This window comes from Dermacentor variabilis, chromosome 2 (assembly GCF_050947875.1).
Source record: "Dermacentor variabilis isolate Ectoservices chromosome 2, ASM5094787v1, whole genome shotgun sequence".
NCBI lineage: Eukaryota > Metazoa > Arthropoda > Arachnida > Ixodida > Ixodidae > Dermacentor > Dermacentor variabilis.
In genome coordinates, this window is record NC_134569.1 from 112,532,292 (window position 1) to 112,552,790 (window position 20,499).

A 20,499-nucleotide genomic window follows, 5' to 3' on the forward strand; every position below is an offset into this window, starting at 1 on the left:
CAAAGTGAGGGTGTGCTAGGGGGAGGGAGGAAGAGGTAAACGTATTTCTCCTCCTCAGCTGTTGCACAGGTTGCACATCCCTGTCCACGCAGCTGAGCCCACTCTGTAGGTTCTGTAGGGAACTAGCAACACAGAATCGCATAATATGGGATAGCAAGGAGGACAAACCTCCTCCTAACCTGATGGCCTCTACATCACCTGAAGAATGGGAGGCGGTGCTGCGCAGTTCTAGCCTGGACGCCCAACTACAGGCCATAGAACGGGCTAGAGAAGTCACCATCAAAGATCGATTGGCAGCCATCTGGCCCACCTGAGAAAACCACACCTAATCACCCCACCTAACGCTGACGAAATGAAGTTTTTCCTACCTATAGTAGGCAGTTTTCAAAAGTCACCAATAGCATACCCGGCCTATTACGGGTCTGATGGAGACCCAGGCTTATTACGAGCCCGACCCAAGTCCGAAGCTCTTTGGACCGAGCCCGGTCTGAGCCCGCAACAGAGATAGCTTACCCGACCCAAGCCGGGCCCACGGGCCGGGCTGGGCCCTGGCTTTCGGGCCGGCCCAGGCTCGTGCAGTGCCCTAGCGCTGATTAGGACTGATAGCTGTTGAAGCGGTGCTTAGGTATGCGGGCATATGTCCCACGTTTTTCTGTGCACTTAACTCAAGTGTCGACAAAATTATCCTAACTGTGTGAATACGCAAGTGTGAATATGTGTATCAGATGCAATGCTTTCTAGCAGCTAATTATTCCAATCTACACACATACTTTAGTACTTTCCAAAATATGCATTACTTTTGTCGCCGTTCCCTCTGTTTGCATCGCATTATCGTTTTGATCGGTCCTGCCAATCAAAGAACCTTGTACTGAATGAGATTATGCGCCGTGAGAAAGCTGTACGCGTTAAAGGCCCCACCACTCCAGTTGTTCTACTGAATGTACCGAACATTCGAAGTCAAATACATAGTCTAATTTTTCCTTTAAATATACAGATATTTCATTTGTTAATTGAATTATTCGAATGATCCCTATTCAATTCAATTATATACAAGTATTCGCGCACCTCTGCTACTTTCCTATAGCCATGTACACAACAATTCCAACACATAAGCATTCACCTGTAATTTATCACAGAACAAAACTGCCCTAGCTAACATGGACAAAAATATCAGACACCTTCAGCATAACTTTGTTTACTGAACAATGAGCCAGCTTTCAAGGCTGCTAACAAACTCTGGTTTATGTTGCAATAGATAGCAAAAAAAGTGTTTTTACAATTAATGTGGAACAATTAGTGGCAATCATTTTTAATTTTGACTCTGAGCTGCCCCAGGGCCTTTATCATGCTCAGCAGTCAGTTGGGATCTGAAGCACATGTTTTTTTAGCACAAAAGCAAACACAGCAAAGCAGACACTGAGATAGGGTCATAACAACCAAAATCATGCTATATTTTCAGCTACCACCATTATATTATAGCACTTCAAATGTCATGTCACTACACATGGCCAAGGAGTGTTTCATAGTTATTTTGTGTGATAAAACAACGTATATAGCATATGACTGTGTGGCAACTGCCGTAAATCACTGTGACCTGCTACAGTAGCTTATTGGCTATGACATTGCCCTGCTAAGCCGAGGTTAAAGGTTCGATTTCGGCCATAGCAGCTACATTTTGATGAAGGCAAAATGCAAGAACGCTCGTGTATTTAGATTTAACTGCACGTTAAAGAACCCCAGGTAGGGAATATTAGTCCAGATTTCGCAATATGGCTTGCCTCATAATCAGATCATGGTTTTGGCACTTCAGACACCACAATTTAATTTTTTAATAAGTCACTGTGCATCAGCAAGGTTCCTCATGTCAACTTACAGCACCTTCAGGAGCTAGGTGTGATATGCCCATGCCCCCATTGATTAACAGACAGTCATCAGTGAATATATTTATCTTATGCATGAAACTCTGCAATTAATTTGATTTTAATTTTAACATATTTTTGATTTGTCATGTTTGCTCACAGCCAGGACACCAGGACTCCTGGGCGTCCAATAGGCCACTTCTCAAATAGAACAACTTTCAAATGTTTTAATAGAATCATCACCACCACACCACTTTTTTTTTTCTTTTAAAGAAAGACAAGTATACCCAGTCAAATGCCTGGCACACTGTGTTACATTGCTTTCTTAGAACTGCAACTATTGTCAGTCACAAAGCCCGAAATTTGAAGAGAAAAAGAGAAACGTAAAGTTTTAAGACAATGAGACACCTGGCTTGTTGGTGAATATCTAGCTTGCTTTCATAGTAAGCACCACCATAGCATGCACATGGTAAATTTGGCACACAAAGGTGACATGTGGCTATCCCGAATAACACAAATTACAAAAGAATTTATGTGTTTACTTGGAATTTTCAAAACTGTGATATTTTTCTGAGTTATTTAGTTTCTTAACTACTTAAAGTGCAAGAAGCATGAATGTCTCAAAGCAATATACTGCTCTCATTATGATTAATTGAGTGCAGACTAGGTTTATACATTGAAAAAGCTGAGGACAACCCTGTTCGGTGGACGTGACATTACATGTTCAAAAATGACAGACAAAGTTTAGGAGGCTGTGTGGAAATTCTGGCTGGATTTGTGGAACATGACGACAAATAACAATCTGTGGACTAGTCTTGTTCTAGTATAGTTATAAACCTACGTGATTTTGCTGAGCATCTCAAAAGAAAAATGTGAATAGCTGCTTACTAGTTCAGTGATACAAAACACACGGCGCAACAAAAGCTACACATGCACAATAATGATGAGCGTTCTACCAAACAGTTGAAAGCGCCAGCTAAAGATTTGGTTTCTAGCTTGAAGTGCGCAGAACACACATGCCATTAATAAACAGTGACAGCTCACGTATGTTATAAAATACAGGTGGAGTCAACTTCTGCCTTTTCATTACTGCCAAGACATGCTCACTCTATTAATTTTATTTATTTAAGAAATAAGGCAGGCTACATTTGTATGGTCCACGCAGAAATGGGAATAATGAATCCAGACAAACAAAATCTAGTACATATTAAAGGTCAATATATATTAGCAACACAATATGCTGGTAGGCAGAAACATGTGCAGGAGTAACGAGCAGTCAATTTAATGAAAAATACTATACATAAAATTTATTGACTTGTACATTTTGTGACGTATTTCGCATAGTAAATCATCAAAATTTGTTATTGTGCTTCATATTTATGGAAACCAATGCTGCCCATAAAAAGCTAGAGACACCAAAAACTTTGCAAGGCAAGATGAAAAGTTCTATTTTATTTCTACATTCTGCTATAGCCAAATTTATGTACAAGACGCAAGCAGCACAAGTCATGAGTGATGATGATGGCAATGGCATAAGTGAGGTCATTGCCGAGTTCACGACTATGTCATATACAGGCTGGCACAAAATTAAAGAGAACATGTAAGCATAAGACCGACCCTCTGCACAATATGTCAACCACATACTGTATACACTTTCATTATTTTTACTCTGGCTAATTTTTAATTCCATCCCGACTGAAGGCTTCAGCCAGTGCCTATACATTTTTTCTGGGTTGAAACTTTCAATATTTCGATCCCGAAAGTGGCTGTCACCAGATGCTTCGAACTTGACTGGTTGGCACAAACACGCCTGACTTATATGGTGACCTCAATGGCTGCAGTGGTTGTCTTGGTGACACTAGGGGACAGTGAATACGTCAAACACACATCACACTTCAAGCCAAAAATTACTATTCTTGGCCTGCCCTAAGAAGATTTTCAAGCAATAACGATAGCTCACAATGAATGATTACTGTAATGATTAACATTTATTACTCCTTAATGAATGATTACTGTAATGATTACCATATGTAATGAGTGCCTTTTTTCCCATGAAGATTGGTCTGAAAATTGCCTGCACAGTACAATTGGACACAAAACCAAAACAACAACCTACTGTCAGATCCAGCTTAGTCATAAGCACCATAGCCATTACCATCGCAAAATGGCGGCAGAACACGCTACATGAGAATGACGATGTGCCACTTTCAGTGTTTGATTACAAAAGCTTATTTAAGACAGGTTATTTGACATGTTGAGCTAGCGGCAACAAAGCATACCACGTTTTTGGCATTTCGGCGAATTGAATACATTGCAAGAAGAACTAACAAAGTGTTTAGTCTATGCGTAGGCCACCATCCTATCTGTGACCGTTTCGGAGTCATTTGGTAAATGCGGAGTATAAAATGCTCAATGGATCGCATGGAGGACGACATGTTCTGGTCCATAGATGGCAGAAAGTACTGCCTGAGATTGCCGATGATAGACATTAAGTGTAAATAAATTTACACGCTATGAAGGTAGTGTTTGCTGGCTTCATCTTTTTTCTGACTGCCAGAATCAGAGACATGCTTCTTGGTAAAAAATTTTACCCTTGTTGGTAAAAAATTGAGTGCGCATTAGATTTCTACAGTTAAGTCTCGATGTAACATAGTCTATAAAATCAGTAATTTCCTTCGTTATACTGAAATTTTGTTACATTGAAAGTCACCCTTTTGTGTAAATAAGTACAGTCACTGATGAATTATTCCTGTACAAAAGGGGCTACAACATTTTTCATCAGAAAAAGCAAATTTGAATGAGAAAAAGAAATCATTTTGTTGAATTTAGGAGTCAGCAATGAAAGATACGGTTTGCCAGCCATACTGTAATGCATTGTTGAGGGTGTGAAAGAAAGATGGTGACTTCATGCAGGAGTGCTACCTCCCCAAGCGAGCAAAGGGAAAGATGGTAGCGAGCTTGCGATAATGTGAACGAGCGCGCGCGATGGGTGGGGTGGGGGGTAAGGTGGCGTGCATCACGAACATGCATAGCTGCAAGCATGGCTGAGCGCATCCACAGCCGGGCATCCTGCTTTAGAGGTGATCTGCCGCGTGTGCAAGGAATGGGCCTGCCAAGATGTCATGGCATCATGTAAGCTGTCTGACAGTAAGCTGTAAGTGACAGTAGAGCGTTTCATCAATTTTTTTACAGCGAAGCTGTTAGCCACTAGTTGGTCAGGATTTCTCATTTCCATCAGCAAAAAAAAAAAAATATAGTAATAATAATAATAATAATAATAATATGAAAAAATGCCAATATCTCCTTTGGAATCAGGCATACAACACACAGCTCAGTGTTCATTTCAATAAAGAAAAGCACAAAACAAGTGTCAGAACCGCATCATGGATGATAAGAAGCCTGTGAACAATGCAAGGCACATTCCTTCTCCCCACATGTGTTTCCCGGTAAAGATTACAGTTGCATAAGCTGCTCTGGTGGCAAAAGGGCAACAGCAGCATAAGGATCAGTGAGTGACATCACCAAACTTCATATATAAAAGGGCGACCTGCCTAGTAACTCATTCAGTTCATTAAAAGACCGGTATGGTAGACGATGTAAAGTTAAGGCTCCCGAAGAGCAGCACAATACGATGAGCGTCAAAGAGTGCAAAATCGTAATGCTCAACAACAGTATAGTGCTAAGACTAGGCAGAACAATAAAACATTTCATATCCCCATCGACGGCATTTGAGTGATTTTCTAACAGCTTCGCTGGCCATTCAGTTTCGCAGGGTCGGGATGACGAGTCAATTTTTTAACTCTTCATTTCGACTGACCGAATATCTCGATTAATTTCATCAATTCCCTCAGGGTCAAATTAACAGAGGGTGACTATAAGTATACAGTCAACAACTTTTCTTTTTCTTTTTTCTTTTTTTTGGATGCCCGATATTTCAGACAGGCCTGTTTATTCAGATGCCTATGCAGCACGAACACAAAGCCCATAGAGCCAATGCATGAGGACGTCTGAAATTTTGGATATACAATTTTTCAGACTTTTTGCCTGACCGCAGGTTCCAAACTGCATTAATATAAACCACCACCGCTGCCATTTTGATTATCTTGCAGCGTATAACCAGTGCTCTCGCATGCCAAGCCGATGGCAGCAGTAGCCACAGCAACAACGCTAGGCCCAGCTGCTTCGATGTTCGCTACCAAGCTTCCTGTTATTGAGTGGCATGTTTTTTAATGAAAGAATTACCCACTGTCAGCAATGACACTGACTTCGCCTATGTCATCATCGCGGATGGCTTCGAAGCACAGAAAGTACTGGAAGGGTTAATGCATAATGTAGGTCCCAATTAGCCAATTTTGCTCCGACACAGCGTTGTTACGTGGTCAAGCATACACTATTTAAAGCGGTCAAGCATACCAAAAACAAAAAGGGGCCACTGTCACAGAACACAGTATGTATTCTTTAATTATCCACGCATGCACCTGCCATCTTCTGTCCAGTACAAGCACCGATATGCCTCATAAGAGTACAGGCAGGCCTTCAGAGATATTTCAGATGTGACTAAGATGATTTGAACCATTGGGGGAAGTAAATTGCATGCATTCATTTTTTTCGGACTGCCCAATTTTTTGCACATTTTCGCCGCCATTGGGAGTCGAAAGTATTAGACGAACTGTGTACTCCCACATTTTTTCGTCCTTTCTTTCTTTCTTATTTTTTTATAATGAGTGTCTCAAATTAGGAGAGCTGACACATATGCAGAGTTGACCTACATGGGCAGCATGGTGGAAAGGGTGAGGCGGTGAGCATAGGACACGGGATGAGGGCCTCCTGTGTCTGCACAAAGCTTTAGCCAAGTGGTCATTGTTTACACTGGGTGAAGCAAGGACCAAGTTATTGGCACCTTACTTTCTAAAACTTGATTGCTGCACGTACATTGGATGTCTATAGTGCTGAGCTGCTCATGTCACACAAACTGCTTCAGGCCCTTTTTATAAACTATGTTTTGACAACTAACATGGCAGGACCTAAGAAGAGGAATTTCCCTGTAAGACAAGAGCTGTTAAACCTTCATGGCACACAGAAGCTTGAACTCGGGTACTGTCGGGCACTTAGTGTGGATGCTGCAGTAGCCAAAAAAAATAAAAAATAAATTAACCTCCTTGTGCCTAATGTGTGCTGCATGAAACTGCATCTGCATAAAACTGCATGCTGGAGAGCAGCAGTTGTGTACATGTTGGTGTACAGCACTATTCTGTTTCACCAAGTATCTCTTGATAGTGAAGAAATTCTGTCTTTTCATGGTACCTGTGGTATCCAGATCGTTTACTTGGTCTCGACTCTACTGGGGGCAAAATCGTGACTCTGCTTGTTTACCACACACTCAAAAAGCTGCAGGATATTTGCTTTGATGTAATAACAGCAACTATATCTGGCACCAAGGCGACAAGGGAAGTTGGATGGAGTTCTCTGAGTTGGCCACACACCGAAAGCACATTGTGCTGGCAACACCTCACTTGGTATAACAGATGCTCCAGATTAGGCTTCCTCGACAGCCCCGAAATTGGCCTTTTTGGCAGTACCTGGAACTCGCTGCAGGCGGTGTTGTGTTCGCTCTTTCCCCAGGAGCAGCATCATTTCGGCTACGCCTGGCCCTTGCTGTGAGACGGTAGTGGCCAAGATACTTTGAATTAGTGACACTTTGTGTCTGCACACACATGAAGACAGCACAATGGCAGCTTCACTGTATAAAGATTCCGTACGGGCACGTTGGATCTGCTGCTTTCTTTTTTTTTTTTCAAGTGCGCCTAAAATTAATTTATATATAGCTTGCATTCATAGACTGTTCACACCATGTGAAACTTCAGTTTTTAAACGTGTAGAGTTCAACAAGAATGATCTGTAATAAACGCTGTAACAACATATGATCTGGAAATCATGCTGCATGATATGGAAAACATGGTATATGCACGTGTGAACACCAGCACGGTGCCAAAGATGGCCCTGCACTTAAGAACAGCCCTGCAATTGCCTAACCAGCCCAGCAAAAATGCACTACAGTGTTCCTTTTGCAGTGTTAACATAGTTTTTTGTATAAATACTCTACACTGGCTGCACGTGGATCCAGGCTTCTGCAGTTGCAAGCTGTGGAGTGAACACTAGAGATATAAGATGTTTGATAGAGCCTTCTTATTTGCTTCAGGAGCATGCTAAGTGCGAACTGGCTCTCTATTGTTGACATGCTTTGTCTCACTACCAGACATGCCAATGGTAGTGCTGCTACACGCCAGTGACATAGCTTACCTTGAGTCCACTAAGCAGCAGACGCAAATGCCGCATGAAGTCGCTGTACTTGAGCCCAGCTTCTGAAGCCACTGATCTCAGAAGTTGGTTCAAGGAGTCACTATTGTACTGGCTGCTGTTCAGGCTTTCCAGTTGTCGGCACAAGCGACTAACTGCTGCAACTGTCAAAGGAGAGAGAACAAAATGTTTGCACATTGAGTGACATTACTAAATTATGTGCCTCAGGGAAATATGCGCAAGAGGTTCATACGATAGGACTCATCTTTTTGTTATCTGGCCTTACGCACAGCAAAAGCTTAGTATGACATTTAAGACAATACAGAACTGCTTGTCACACTGTTTTTTGAACATGCAGCTCATGATGACTAGTGGCTGACAACAGAAATAAATGAACAAGGCTGCCAATGTTGACTTGTTGTACCGAGTTCGAAATTATAGCCTTAGAACAAATTTGTGATGCTTCCTTCATCAATTGGCTGTTATGCAGTTACTATATCCAACCAACAAATTCAACTAAAATAGTTTTTTTAATTTGACTTGTGGCAGTTGGTTGACACATTATGAAACAACCTCAGCATTAGGATGTTGTGCCAGGCTACATACAGTGATATCCGTAATGTTTATAGTGCCCTGTATATCATTGAAACCTAGTTAGCTCCTCGGGAACCCTGGGCCCTTGCTCTTTGCCAAGGTGTCATTGCAGTCAACAAAATCATGAAAACATGGGAAGCCATCAAAACACAACAGATGGGTAATGTTTTGATGGCTCTCCTAATACTAATAAACCACCACAAAAACATGGCTGGGCCATCAAAGCATAATTGTGCTCTTTGTCCATACGTATTATTCAGTTGTTAACGTAATCAGTGAGGTAGAAAAATTACATTTTAAAGAGAGCTAAGAAACTAGGAAGACATCATCACAGTATGAGACTGCAAAAGCACTACAGAGGTCACATCTCTCAATGACATTTCTGCCAACCAGATCAACTGCTACTAGTGTATCTTTTTCCTCTTCTATGGTTCTGTCTAGCTCAAAACTTCAGCTGTCAAGCGAAACAACTCTCATCTCAGCTTCTGATGCCAAAAAATAATAATGTAATATCGCTCTAAGATAAATATACCTTGAGAAAATTAAAACTATGGAAACACAAGCTACAGTGAACAACAAAACAGAAGATGGCAATATGCACAAAATGGCTGCCACTACTTATTATATAAAAGTGGCAAGCACTACTTCGATGGAGTGCTTTTACACAGAGCAACAATGTTCTTTAAGCGGTTCTTTAAGCGGTTTCACCAAGCCCTCAGGCTTGGTGAAAAAATGCAGTCCACGGATAGCATACGCTTCTGTAAAAATCTCAGCCAAGTTTTGCAGTCGTGAGCAGCACGCAGAGCTCGGAAGCACAGCATGAAGTCGCCTTTTTCTCAAACACTCTTTTCAACAGAAACCTTCACTCCACCCTTTTCGGGCACAATATTTCTTCATATAGCATATTCCCATAAGCGGATGCTATTTGCCAATAGCTGAAATCAATCAAGAAGGGTGTTTGGATCAGTGTGCTTCTTCCTACTGTTACTGTGCACATTTATTGATGCAGTTTAATGGACAGGCCAAAGTAAGTGAAAATCTGCTTTCAAATTTTGATAAGAATTGTGTACTTCTGGAAGAAGCCAACTAACGTCTGCTCACGTCTGGTTGTGGCCACCTGCATAGAAACGAAACCTTGGCCAGACTGGTTACAGGTGTCGTAGCCATCAGGTCTCGCTGATTTCAATTCATTTTGAACACTCAACTAGCCTCGAACGACACGAAACTTAAGGTCAGATGACACACACACTTGCCAGCGCATGCTCGCTCCTGGCTGCTCCTGGTTAGATGACTTGGCAGACTTGGCAGACTTCGCTTCTATTGGGCTAGTGATAGCGAATCAATTTGGATGTGGCTATTATTCGTCGGTCAAGCTGGTTCAGGACAAAGCTGGTCCGCACCACATAGCAGACAGACAGACAAGAACATTTGAGCATGAGTGCACACTCAAGCCCTGTCGTGCAGAACGCAAACGCCGCACATACATACTACAGTTGCATGTAGCTGCGGTCCATTATGTGACGTAGACACTGCGGCTGCTGCGGGATGCCATGATGTGTCCATTTGCTGAGCGCACTGCGGCTTGCCGAAGTCAACCGCACTTGGTATGTCGTAGGAGCCAAAATTGGAAATAGTGGCGTCTATGTAAACATCCAAAATCAAATTTGAACTGCGTGCCACGGTGATGTCCAGTATGTGTAACCTATGCAGTGCAAAGGTGACCTTTGACTACCAATAACTCCGCCTATGGGGAACGCATTGAAGTACTTGTTGTGGTAAAGTATTTGTGAAACAGTCTATTTTAACTTCAAATGCATTTCCCCACTACAATAAAAAGTGTTTCAGGGTCCCTTTAAGAGCTCTAACCTTCCCGTAATGCACCTTCTACACAAAAAGTTACATTTGCATTGATGCCATGCTCAGCATTTAGACCTTCAATTATTAGTGCTATGGCAATTAATAATAATGCAAATGTACAAATGCAAATGTTTGGTGATAACGGAGCAAATATAAACAAATCTACAATAGCCTACAAGATCTAAGAAAAACAAAAAACGCCTAAGACTGCAAGGAGGTGCACTTACCAACTTCAGGCTTCTGCTGGTCTTGGCCACTCAGTACAGGGTCACACCAGATAAACGCCATATCCGGAGTAAGCAGATCGTGCAAGCTGTCAATCCGTTCCTGTAGACAATGAGAAGACGCTAGGCTAATACACATGGACACAGATGCTCTGCATAACACCATTGCTACATGGGTAGCCTCAATGGTTGTTCAAAGCCACCGCTAACAAAATAATTGAGGTCTATTTATGCTGGTCGGCGGCTACCATCACAATACTGTGTGATTCAGTTACTGCATGAACAACCCATGACAAATGGCCAACATCAGGGAAGAACCTACAAGTTATATTAAACTCAATTACTGCATTTTTCAGAGCTTCCAATGAAAGCTGAACAACCTCGTAAAACCACTTCGTGTCCAGTATGTTTGGTATCTCAAAACTCAGACGACTTTTGGCTGATTGCACATGCTGAGAAGTTTTTCCTCAATGCTTATTTATTTATTCCCAGTACATGAAATTCCCCTTCAGGGTTGTACGTTGTGGGGATGCGTGACTCTCACGCCTCCCCTGAGATCTAGTTTTCCCGCATGGCTCGTCTCCTGCAGGGCGGCTTCGCCCGCCGCGTGGCCTGGCGCCCGCGGCGGTAGGAGTGGTACAAGCGCGGTGCGAGAGATGGCGCGAGCGTCGCGCCGCTGCGGGGTTACTCGGGCGCCGGGAGACAAGGCGCTCTGTCGCTCTCTGGGGTTGGAGACCGCAAGCAGCACGGACGTGCCGTGCCGCGCGTGGAGCGACGCTCTTCCCCGGCGGGTCGGCGCGCGGCGTGGAGATTCCGCGCGCGCGGCGACCGATGCTTCTGCGAGACCGCCTCGCGTGGCCGCCTTCGAACGCGCCACGATTCGCGTGACCATACACGCGAAGGACCAGGCGTTGAGATCCAGCATGGGGCGAACATATTCGCTCGCTTCCGGTCGCGGTGAGTCGGACTTCTAGATTTGTTGCGCGACCATCGGCATGTTTTGTGGATAGCAACTCGGCTAGCAGGCACTGATCTATGAAAGGTGCAATAAATGCCCTAGTGATTGTTTGCACTAGTGTGTACTGTCGTTCCTTTGTCCCAAGAGCACGGGTGTGAGAGATCCCACAACGTGAAGGCTGGGAAGGGACATACTCATGAACACCACCTAGAAATAAAGTGAACCTTCATTACAACGAAGTTAACTGGATGGTGAAAATATCTGATATCTGTGGTAACTCAATAAAAGCAACTACTCCATAAAAGCTAAGGCAGAGCTGGAATAGCACAATTCTGCAGAAGTTTAACACGGGTTCTGCATAGCGCATTGAGCCCGATCATGCACAAGCACAGATGATGTTTCGTGCATCTTCGTTCGTATGGCCTCTGGCACACGGAAGACTGCGCGGAGCAACATTTGCCTGTTATGTTGTGCACAACTTCCACGGCACCGCAGTGCCATGACGGCAAGTTCCTCAATGATAACACGTGGACGTAGCCAGGAGGAAAAGGGTGCACAGTCAACATGACAGCATAACTGGAGATGGAGAGGGTCACTCGCTTGCCCTGTGTGAAAGGCACTTGGCGTTTGCTTTAAGCGGAGCAGCTTATTGCTTTGCTTTGAGTAATCCGATTTGAAATGCATGCGTTTGGGTTGGGACTGGAAGAAATTTTGAATAAAGCGATAATTTGAGCAGAACAATTTCATTATAACACTCCCATCAAGGTTTAATTAACAAACGTCAACTGTATTATAGAAATTTAAAAAAGAAGTGGTTTTCAGTAGCTAGTTCAGCATTGTTTGTCGTCTCACTTTCTTCGTCTTCGTCCGTTGCACTGCCCCTAACCAACTCAGCCAATTCTCTGCTCTTCTAAGGAATATGTGAACGGTTTACACAAGTGACAAGAAAAAAAGCAGGTGCAACATTACGAGAAAAAGTTTAACAAAAAAACATAAGTGATTGCAAAATAAACTGAACAAATAGTTGGAAGTCAGCGTTGTGCGTGTATTTCTTTGTTTGTCCCCGTCTCTCGCGCTGTTCTTATTTTAACATGCACAGTAGTTTTGAAATGTGAAGTATAGTGCAATAATGCTGGTGAGAAGATCATTCTAGTTTACAGCTGTTCATAAAAAGAAAGGTAGGAGGTGGGACAATGTTTATACTGTACTAATTGAATGAAGTGCATCCTTTAGGGCTAACTAAAGTACATACAGTCGACATCCATTAATTCTACTTCGGTTAATTGTAATTTTCAATTAATTCAATCTGACCAAAGGTCCTTCACCAAATAATTCGAACTTCACTGGCAAGCTTCGCCGCAATACAGCAGTGTTGTCCTGTGAAGCATATGAGACTTATTGTGAAACATACAAATAAAGGAAAGGGTCCACTGTCACAGGACATAGTACACGTTTCTTAATTCTACAGGTGCGCACGCACAGTCTCCGATCACTGTACAAGCACCTCGACGCCTAATAAGAATGCTGGCAGCAATTCAGAGCTGTTTCTGATGTTTCTGTGGAAATTGGCGCTCTCATTTTGCACGTGCCATGAATGTCTCATATTTAAGAACATTAACGGGGCCTAGTATGCATTCCTTAATTATGCGCATGTGCACATGCCCTGAACCGAGAAGCAGAGAAAAACCATCTGTGTTTTGGAAAAGCTAGTGAAAAAGAACCCGGTAAAATGAAAAAAACTTCCAAAGTCGAGGGGACGTTTAAAGCCAATGAAAGAACAGGGGTCTATCTAAACTCTGAAGGCCTGTCAGTAAACTTATTACGCATCTCGGTGCTCGTACTATGACCGGAGACGGCGCATGTACATGTGTAAATTAAAGAACACATGCTATGTCTCGTAATAACAGCACCTGGTCTCGCTTAATATGCTTCTCCGCATAATGAGCACCATTACGGCAAAGCTAACTTTAAAGGCAAACACTGCTAAGTGTTTTGGTGTTTTTTTTCTCTGTCATTTGTTTAATTCGACTTGCTGGATAATTCGACCAGTTTCGAATAAACGGAAGTCGGCTGTACTTACATTTTCACTGGCTCCAGTTTGTGTGATGTTGGCGTAAATTTCGCTTGTTAACATAGATCACAGTTCACGTCAAGTTTAGTGACCAGATTTTCAGCGACCTGACATAGCACTCTTGAGTAATTGCACACATGGGGTAGTCTACATTCAAATTTTCCTGTTTCATTTCATTCCGTGAGTATAAGACATGAATGATACACGACACAGTATAATCATGACTGATGTGTTAGGGGACATGGCGCGCTGGATGGGTACCAAAAGCTTATGCCAAGGAGAGTGCTGTAATACCCCATATTTTGTTTTCAGATCGGATAGGTTAGCTTAACAGATCATGTGGGTAACATAAACAAGGTTAAACAGTTAGATTAGTTGATCCATGGATAAATAACCTTGCCAAAAATAGTGACCGGAGTGAGATTGCAGCAAAGCCTAGGGACAAAGCATTTTACCGGCCCTCGTCATGGTGTGTGCTGTTATTTTTTTACCTTCTCTGCTGAATCTGTTAAAGAAGGCAACTACATCCAGAAACTAGTTTGTCAAATGTAGCTTGCATACACTCGACAAGAATGAAGCTTCCCTTGTCAGCTCCAAGGTGGTAAACAGAACATGTGTTAATTTCACCTTAGAAAAATAGGTTGAGATATATTAGTAAATTACGCTTCTGCATTACCAAAAAAGTTGCTCCTACCGTGATAGGAGGCTTGGCAGGCCAGAAAAGACTCAAAAACGAAATACAGGTGACATCTTGTTAAGTTCTCACATCAGCTGACTGTGATGTCACAGATTTTGACAGCGACTGCTTGGGCCTAGTTTATTTTTTATCAGTAATAATGGGCTGAATTGCATTCTAACAAAGCCAAACATTGAAGTTAGAGATTTTCAGAAATATTTAGTGAGCCACAATGGGCCAAATACCAAAAAATGCTTTGAAATCCATGACATTACATCGATGCAAAAGCACCATGGTGTAGGCAGGAAATAAAAATGAACTTGAACTTTGACCTTCATTTTCTATTTAAAATCAACCTACCACCGCGACATTAATTAAAAGAATCTGTCCAAACTGACTTGGCCTTTCCCTTTAGTGCCCCTTAAAGCACTTTGTCACCATAAAAGACAATGGCCGACTGCAGACAAGAAGCTGTTAAAAGCATCGGGCAACAAGAGTTTGCTTTCTTTGTACTCTTAAAGCTATTGGAATCCTGTCAAGTCCACACAATTACTATTTTTTTTATCTCTTCAAGATTCCATAAATTTTTAAATCTCCTAGAATTCATCGATACACATTGCGTGTACAAGCAAGACAAGGCACACAATACTATGCTGCTTTTATGTACATAGCAGACCAAACTTGTGAATGCATGGCTTACACTTCAATAAAGGCCACATGCAACCACCGCTAAAAGTACTGTTGACACATTGCATATGTGCAGAAATCAAATGACAGTTGCTTTTCACATGTGTGTGAGCATACGCTTCTTCGTACCAAAATGGAGCACCCTTTAGCACAATAGCAGATGACCTGGCATTAGCAGAGTTGATGCCTGTGCAGTGTGCCTGCAGTATTCTATGCATTAGGTGTAGCATGGAGTACAAGCCGCAAGTGTGTGTGTGTGTGCTTTCACAAAGTTTACTCCGCCACCTAGTACAAGCTTAGCCCTAGGCTCAAGAAAAGTTGGAAGGTACCTTTGTTTGGTGCAGAACATGGATGATGTCGCGCTCAGTAAAGGATGCGCTAACTGCAGAGCTTTGCTGCTCAGCGAGAAGCTGCTGCAACTGCCTGACAAGCATCTGTGTACCATCCTCTGAGCCAAGGCAGGAATGCAGGTGCAGCTTGTTCAAAGACTGAAGCCGCTCAGTGTCCAGACGACAGGAGCCTGCCTTCAAGTCGTCAGGTGAAAACTGCATAGAGTGGCGAGATGTGGCACACATAAATGCATAAGGTTGTGCGTGCCTTCCCCCTTCCTCCCTTAACCTTTTCTATATTGTGGATAAGCCCTACTGATTGCTGAAAATTGTCGCGATAGTGCCAATGACAAGAGGCATCTTGCTGCAGTATCAACAACAAAGCCGTCTCACTTTCACGGCAGTGGCCTCACTTCTGTTGCATTAACATAGCTCATGCAGCTACACAGGCTGAAAATTTCAAAGGAGTGGGAAAAATTTCAGCTGCAAGTATGCAAATAAAGTTTTGAACTGCAAATGTAACTTCGTTAAATTGATGTCCAATTAGACAAGAATAGCCACAGCTGTAGAACTTGCATAAGAAAAGTAACAGGGGACACAAAGCACATACACAGTACATAAACATACTGTAGAAGTTAACCTCACCTTGCAAGCCGAGTTTTCTAGGTACAGTCTACAACCACTACTTCGGACTCCATGGGGAACGTAGATACATCCGAACTATCAAATGTCCAAAAAAAACGAATGTATCCAAAAAAGCTCACTTTATTTACGTTTTGAGGCTGCCGTGCTTGGAACAAGTGGTCGATGCGTTGCTGCACACACTTCCGCTTACGTGTAACTAAATCTGCCTGTATTTCAGCCAGTTTTGAGTTTAGCTGTACACCGATGCAAAGACTGCAGAGGTTCGAGTCAGATCCACATGTGGAAGGCTCTGGAGCACACGACACATCATCATCAGAGTCAGAGTCACTATTTGATGGTGGGAGAACTTGCTCAATTATTTCGTCATCATTCAGTTCGGCACACAACGAAACCGCCCCCCCCCATTGTCGACCCGTCTCCAAAGTCTTCAAACCTAATGGTGGCAGGAATCAGTGCACCGCCGCCCAGCAAGTCATCGATGATGTCCGCATTTGAGTTCATTGTGGTAGGCGGCACTTCAGCCTCTTCAGTTGAGGAGTCAGGCCCATTAGGACTGCGACTAGAGACTCATATGGAGTCGCACTATGAGGGCACTGTTTGTGCCATTTGACGCGGCCTATCTATACCTTCACGAGAAAGACTTGTTGGAGCCTGCAGAGTGCTGTCTGGAACGCAAAGAGCAGGCATGAGGGAGAAAATCTGGGGGCTTTTGCTCCTCTAATATATGACTCTGCCTAGGCACTACAGAGGAGGTTTCTTAGCACATGTTGTATGCGTTTGTCCCCTAGGCATGCTGGCTTTGTGGAGTGGGGCCAAGCTTGTTCACGCACCAACGCTGGCTGCCCGCACGGTGAGGCAGTGGGCACGGACGCCCCATTTGGTGATCTCTGTGTCTGAAGGTACGTCTGACAGACTTTCTCATACCTGCGGCGCTGGTGCTGAGTCATTCATGCCGGATTAAACCTTTCTTGCCCCTTAAACCACTCTAACTTCAAAAAAACATCACTAATTTTTCTGGGGGAGCAGTAGGGGTCGTAGTAGAGGCCCAGCCTGCTCCCCTGGTACAGCATCTTCGCTCTTGGCAGGCTCTTTGTATGCTGCTGTCTGTGACTTTTCAGGAGCATTTTTGAGCAGTCCCCTTTGAGTGAAATAAACGCAGAGCACCATAGCAACCGCAGCTGAACGCCATTGCCTGATGTCATGCCGTGAGGATTATTGGCTTTGCATCTTGCCTACATTAGGTTAGGTTAGCTCAGGTTTAGGTGAGGTTTAGGTTACCTTAGGTTAGGTTAGGTTAGCATAAAAGATGTTAGGGTGGTGCGACATATTCTCACAGTGGTTACGCTGGGGATTTTCGTCATTGCGTCTTGGCCACGTTAGGTTAGGTTAACGTTAGGTTAGGTTAGCGTAAGTGGCGTTAGGATAGCGTGACATATTCTCATAGCGGTTGAAGGTGCATCAAGCGCATGAGACGGTCATTTGAGGGGTCAAGCGTCACTGGCGGCTTTTCAGCCACTTGCGTTCAACTGCAATTGCTAAGGCCCTCTGACTACTACATTTTCAGTATGTGCGGCCCGGGCTCTACCACAGTCCTTATTGCTCCCGCAGAAACATCTGTGATGTTATTTTCACGGTACATTGCCGTAAGGCACGAGAAAGCTATGATCCCGCACAACTGACTTAGCATGAGTTGCACAAGTGCAAGACAGTCTGTCTGACACAGAGGTCGCCTAATTGGGTGTCAGTACCTGCTGCTTCATCTATTTCACTGTGGCGGCAGTAAGCATCTGAGCGTAAACAAACTTGACCCCACTCCACAATGCCGGCATAACTAGGGACAAACGCATACAACACATGCTAAGAAACCTCCTTTGTAGTGCCTAGGCAGCGTCATATATTCAAGGAGCAAAAGCCCCCAGATTTTCTCTCTCGCACCCACTCTTACTTACGCCTGACTGTCTCGTGGCCATGCGCGGCAATGCTGGAAAAGTATGTGATGATCAAGATGTTGATGCAACCCCACAATTCAGACAAAGCCTCCAAGATTGGCAGTTGCAGTTAAATCTCAGAGGCATAGAGCAGTGATCAAGGCAAAACCTCAGAGATTATCATCTAGCCTGTAATTTCTGAGGCCATACTTGATGTCTCGGCAAGGTTGCTCGGGGAGATAAGGGCGGCAGAAATGGCGCATGCTACACCTGCGAACGGAGTCTAGATAAACGAATGTAGAGCTGGCGGCTGTCTGAAATATCAGTCATCTTTACACATTAAGTCTATCGGGCCACTGGCGGTGCCGCAAAGGTGTCAGAATTACCGAGCATGTCTGGATTATTGGTGTCTAAGTTATCGGTCGGCAACTGTATCATGAAAGAGAATTACCATGTCCAAGAATGCAGTAGACGTGGTTAACCTACCACGGTGTGTTGTTAGACACAGTGAAAGAAAACAATCAACGAGTAAAAACTCTTCCTGCTGGAGATCTGATTTCAATGTATTTCCCTGTGTGCTTTTACAGAATGTGCCCATACATTACCCTAGTGGCTTTATTTTCACATACCTAACTTTTTCAGAGCCAGGCAAATGACAAGCTGAGAGCCAGATGTCATACCTGGTTTAAATGTTGTCACTATTATGATTTTTGTATTGCACTACGGTTTGCACACTAAAATATTATGGGTGTGCAAATATCAAATTTGCAATTTCGAAGCGAATTCAAATAATGAAAACCAAGTGCAAATCAAATCAAATACTTGTAGAATATTTTTTGAATACAAGTACTATTGGTTTTGCAGAAACACAAATTTTTTTTTTCATCAGAGGTATGAACCAGAGGTACAAAAACAGCAAATTACATACAGGAGAATTATGCAATGTGGTCAACAAGATTCTCTAGTACAACACCTTTGCTTGACATCAGAACTGCAGTTATTTAGTGTTGACATGAAGAAAGAATAGCAGCCTGATGTGTATGGGGAGCAGCGACAATTCCTTCAGACATTGAAAAGAGCTGCTCACATGACACACTAGTGTCTGGTATCAGCAGGTATCGCTTTGCAAACCAAGCCAACAGCAGGCACCATGCTTACACCACCACATACATGGATCTTTTTGGTCCAAAATCTCATCAAGCACATATCTTTCAACCTGTGCTTGTGAAAGTGGAAATGGCTGCCACAAGCAAGTGAATGTTGCTGCTGGTTGAGCTTATCAAATTCTTTCAATAGTGCTGACGTGGAAGGAGCCTCTTCAGAAGCTTTGGTTGTTGACTTATCTGGGTTTCTTGGTGTCAAACTTTCCTTTGCTCCTCTGGAAGCCAGGTCTTTAATCCAGCTTTCCATTGAAGCATCCTAGTGGTACTCAGCTACTTTAGAATGAGGGTGTAAAAACATTGCCAAGCTTGCTACTTGGCCAAAATTGTACTTTGCCAACAGTGTCTTCAGTCACTTAGCCTGATTAGTATCGGACACAGAGGTTTCTAGTAGGCTACTGGTGTTGTCCGTATCCATGAAAAGGCAGCACAGTATGAGTACCTGAGCTGATAGTTTAGGGTAGCCATAAGCACCAGCAAATGCCCCTTGACAGTGCACACTTCTTACTTTTCAAATGCTTCACTGCACAGAAAATATACTTCACTGCAATACAGTATGTATGCTTCATGACATAACACAGTTGCAGCACAGCGAAGCTGACGTAACCAATCAACAACAGCAATTGTCAGGGGTTCAAATATATTGAATAGTAAAAGTGTCTTTTGAAGTGAATCAAATGCTTACCAATTTGAATTGAATATTCAAAGTTTTGAATATTCGCATGCCCCTATAGAATGTCATAAAATTGGTGGCCTACTGCACTCGATTCTATAGTAAACAACACTTTGACACATCATCTATTGATATTAAAGGTAAGAAAAAGGATGCCAAAAGATGCCAACTGTAACTGCACAGAGAAGAAAAACGGACCTTAGGATAGCAAACCTGGCTAGTTGGCGCATAACTGTTGTAAAACAGGTCCCCTTAGAACAACGACATTAGAGAAAACCCATAATAACATAAAAGCACATAAAAGAGAGCATAGGTACTGCAGTCCTCTTTTATGTCTCTGCTTTACTTTAGAATTCAAAAATTCTCAGGAATCTACATAGCCATGCTAGGAGCATGGACAGCGGAGAAAGGAAATGAAGAGAAAGAACGAGCAAGGCTAGCATGACATTTAAGTGCTAGAGCAGCAGCAGCAACGGCGGCGGCAGTGGCAGCAGCAGCAGAATTGTCACAACTAGCGACACTCTAGTTGAGGTGGTTCCTG

General features: G+C 43.1%; 1 protein-coding gene across 3 annotated transcripts in view; it reads right to left on the minus strand.

Annotated features, from left to right (window-relative positions):
* Window positions 1–20,499, minus strand: part of GluRS-m (putative glutamate--tRNA ligase, mitochondrial) — a 54,259-nt gene that overhangs the window by 11,185 nt on the left and 22,575 nt on the right. The window contains exons 9-12 of one of the 3 annotated variants that reach the window (XR_012826105.1): window positions 15,553–15,768; window positions 10,835–10,934; window positions 8,160–8,320; window positions 7,343–7,514 (exon numbers count right to left, since the gene is read on the minus strand). Coding sequence is in view for 2 of the 3 variants with exons in the window: in XM_075681771.1 (XP_075537886.1) it covers window positions 7,395–7,514; window positions 8,160–8,320; window positions 10,835–10,934; window positions 15,553–15,768 (597 nt within the window). In the remaining variant the exon portion in view is untranslated. Of the gene's footprint in view, window positions 1–5,106; window positions 7,515–8,159; window positions 8,321–10,834; window positions 10,935–15,552; window positions 15,769–20,499 lie in introns of those variants that run through there. The other 2 variants (XM_075681772.1, XM_075681771.1) reach the window with 2 other exon arrangements.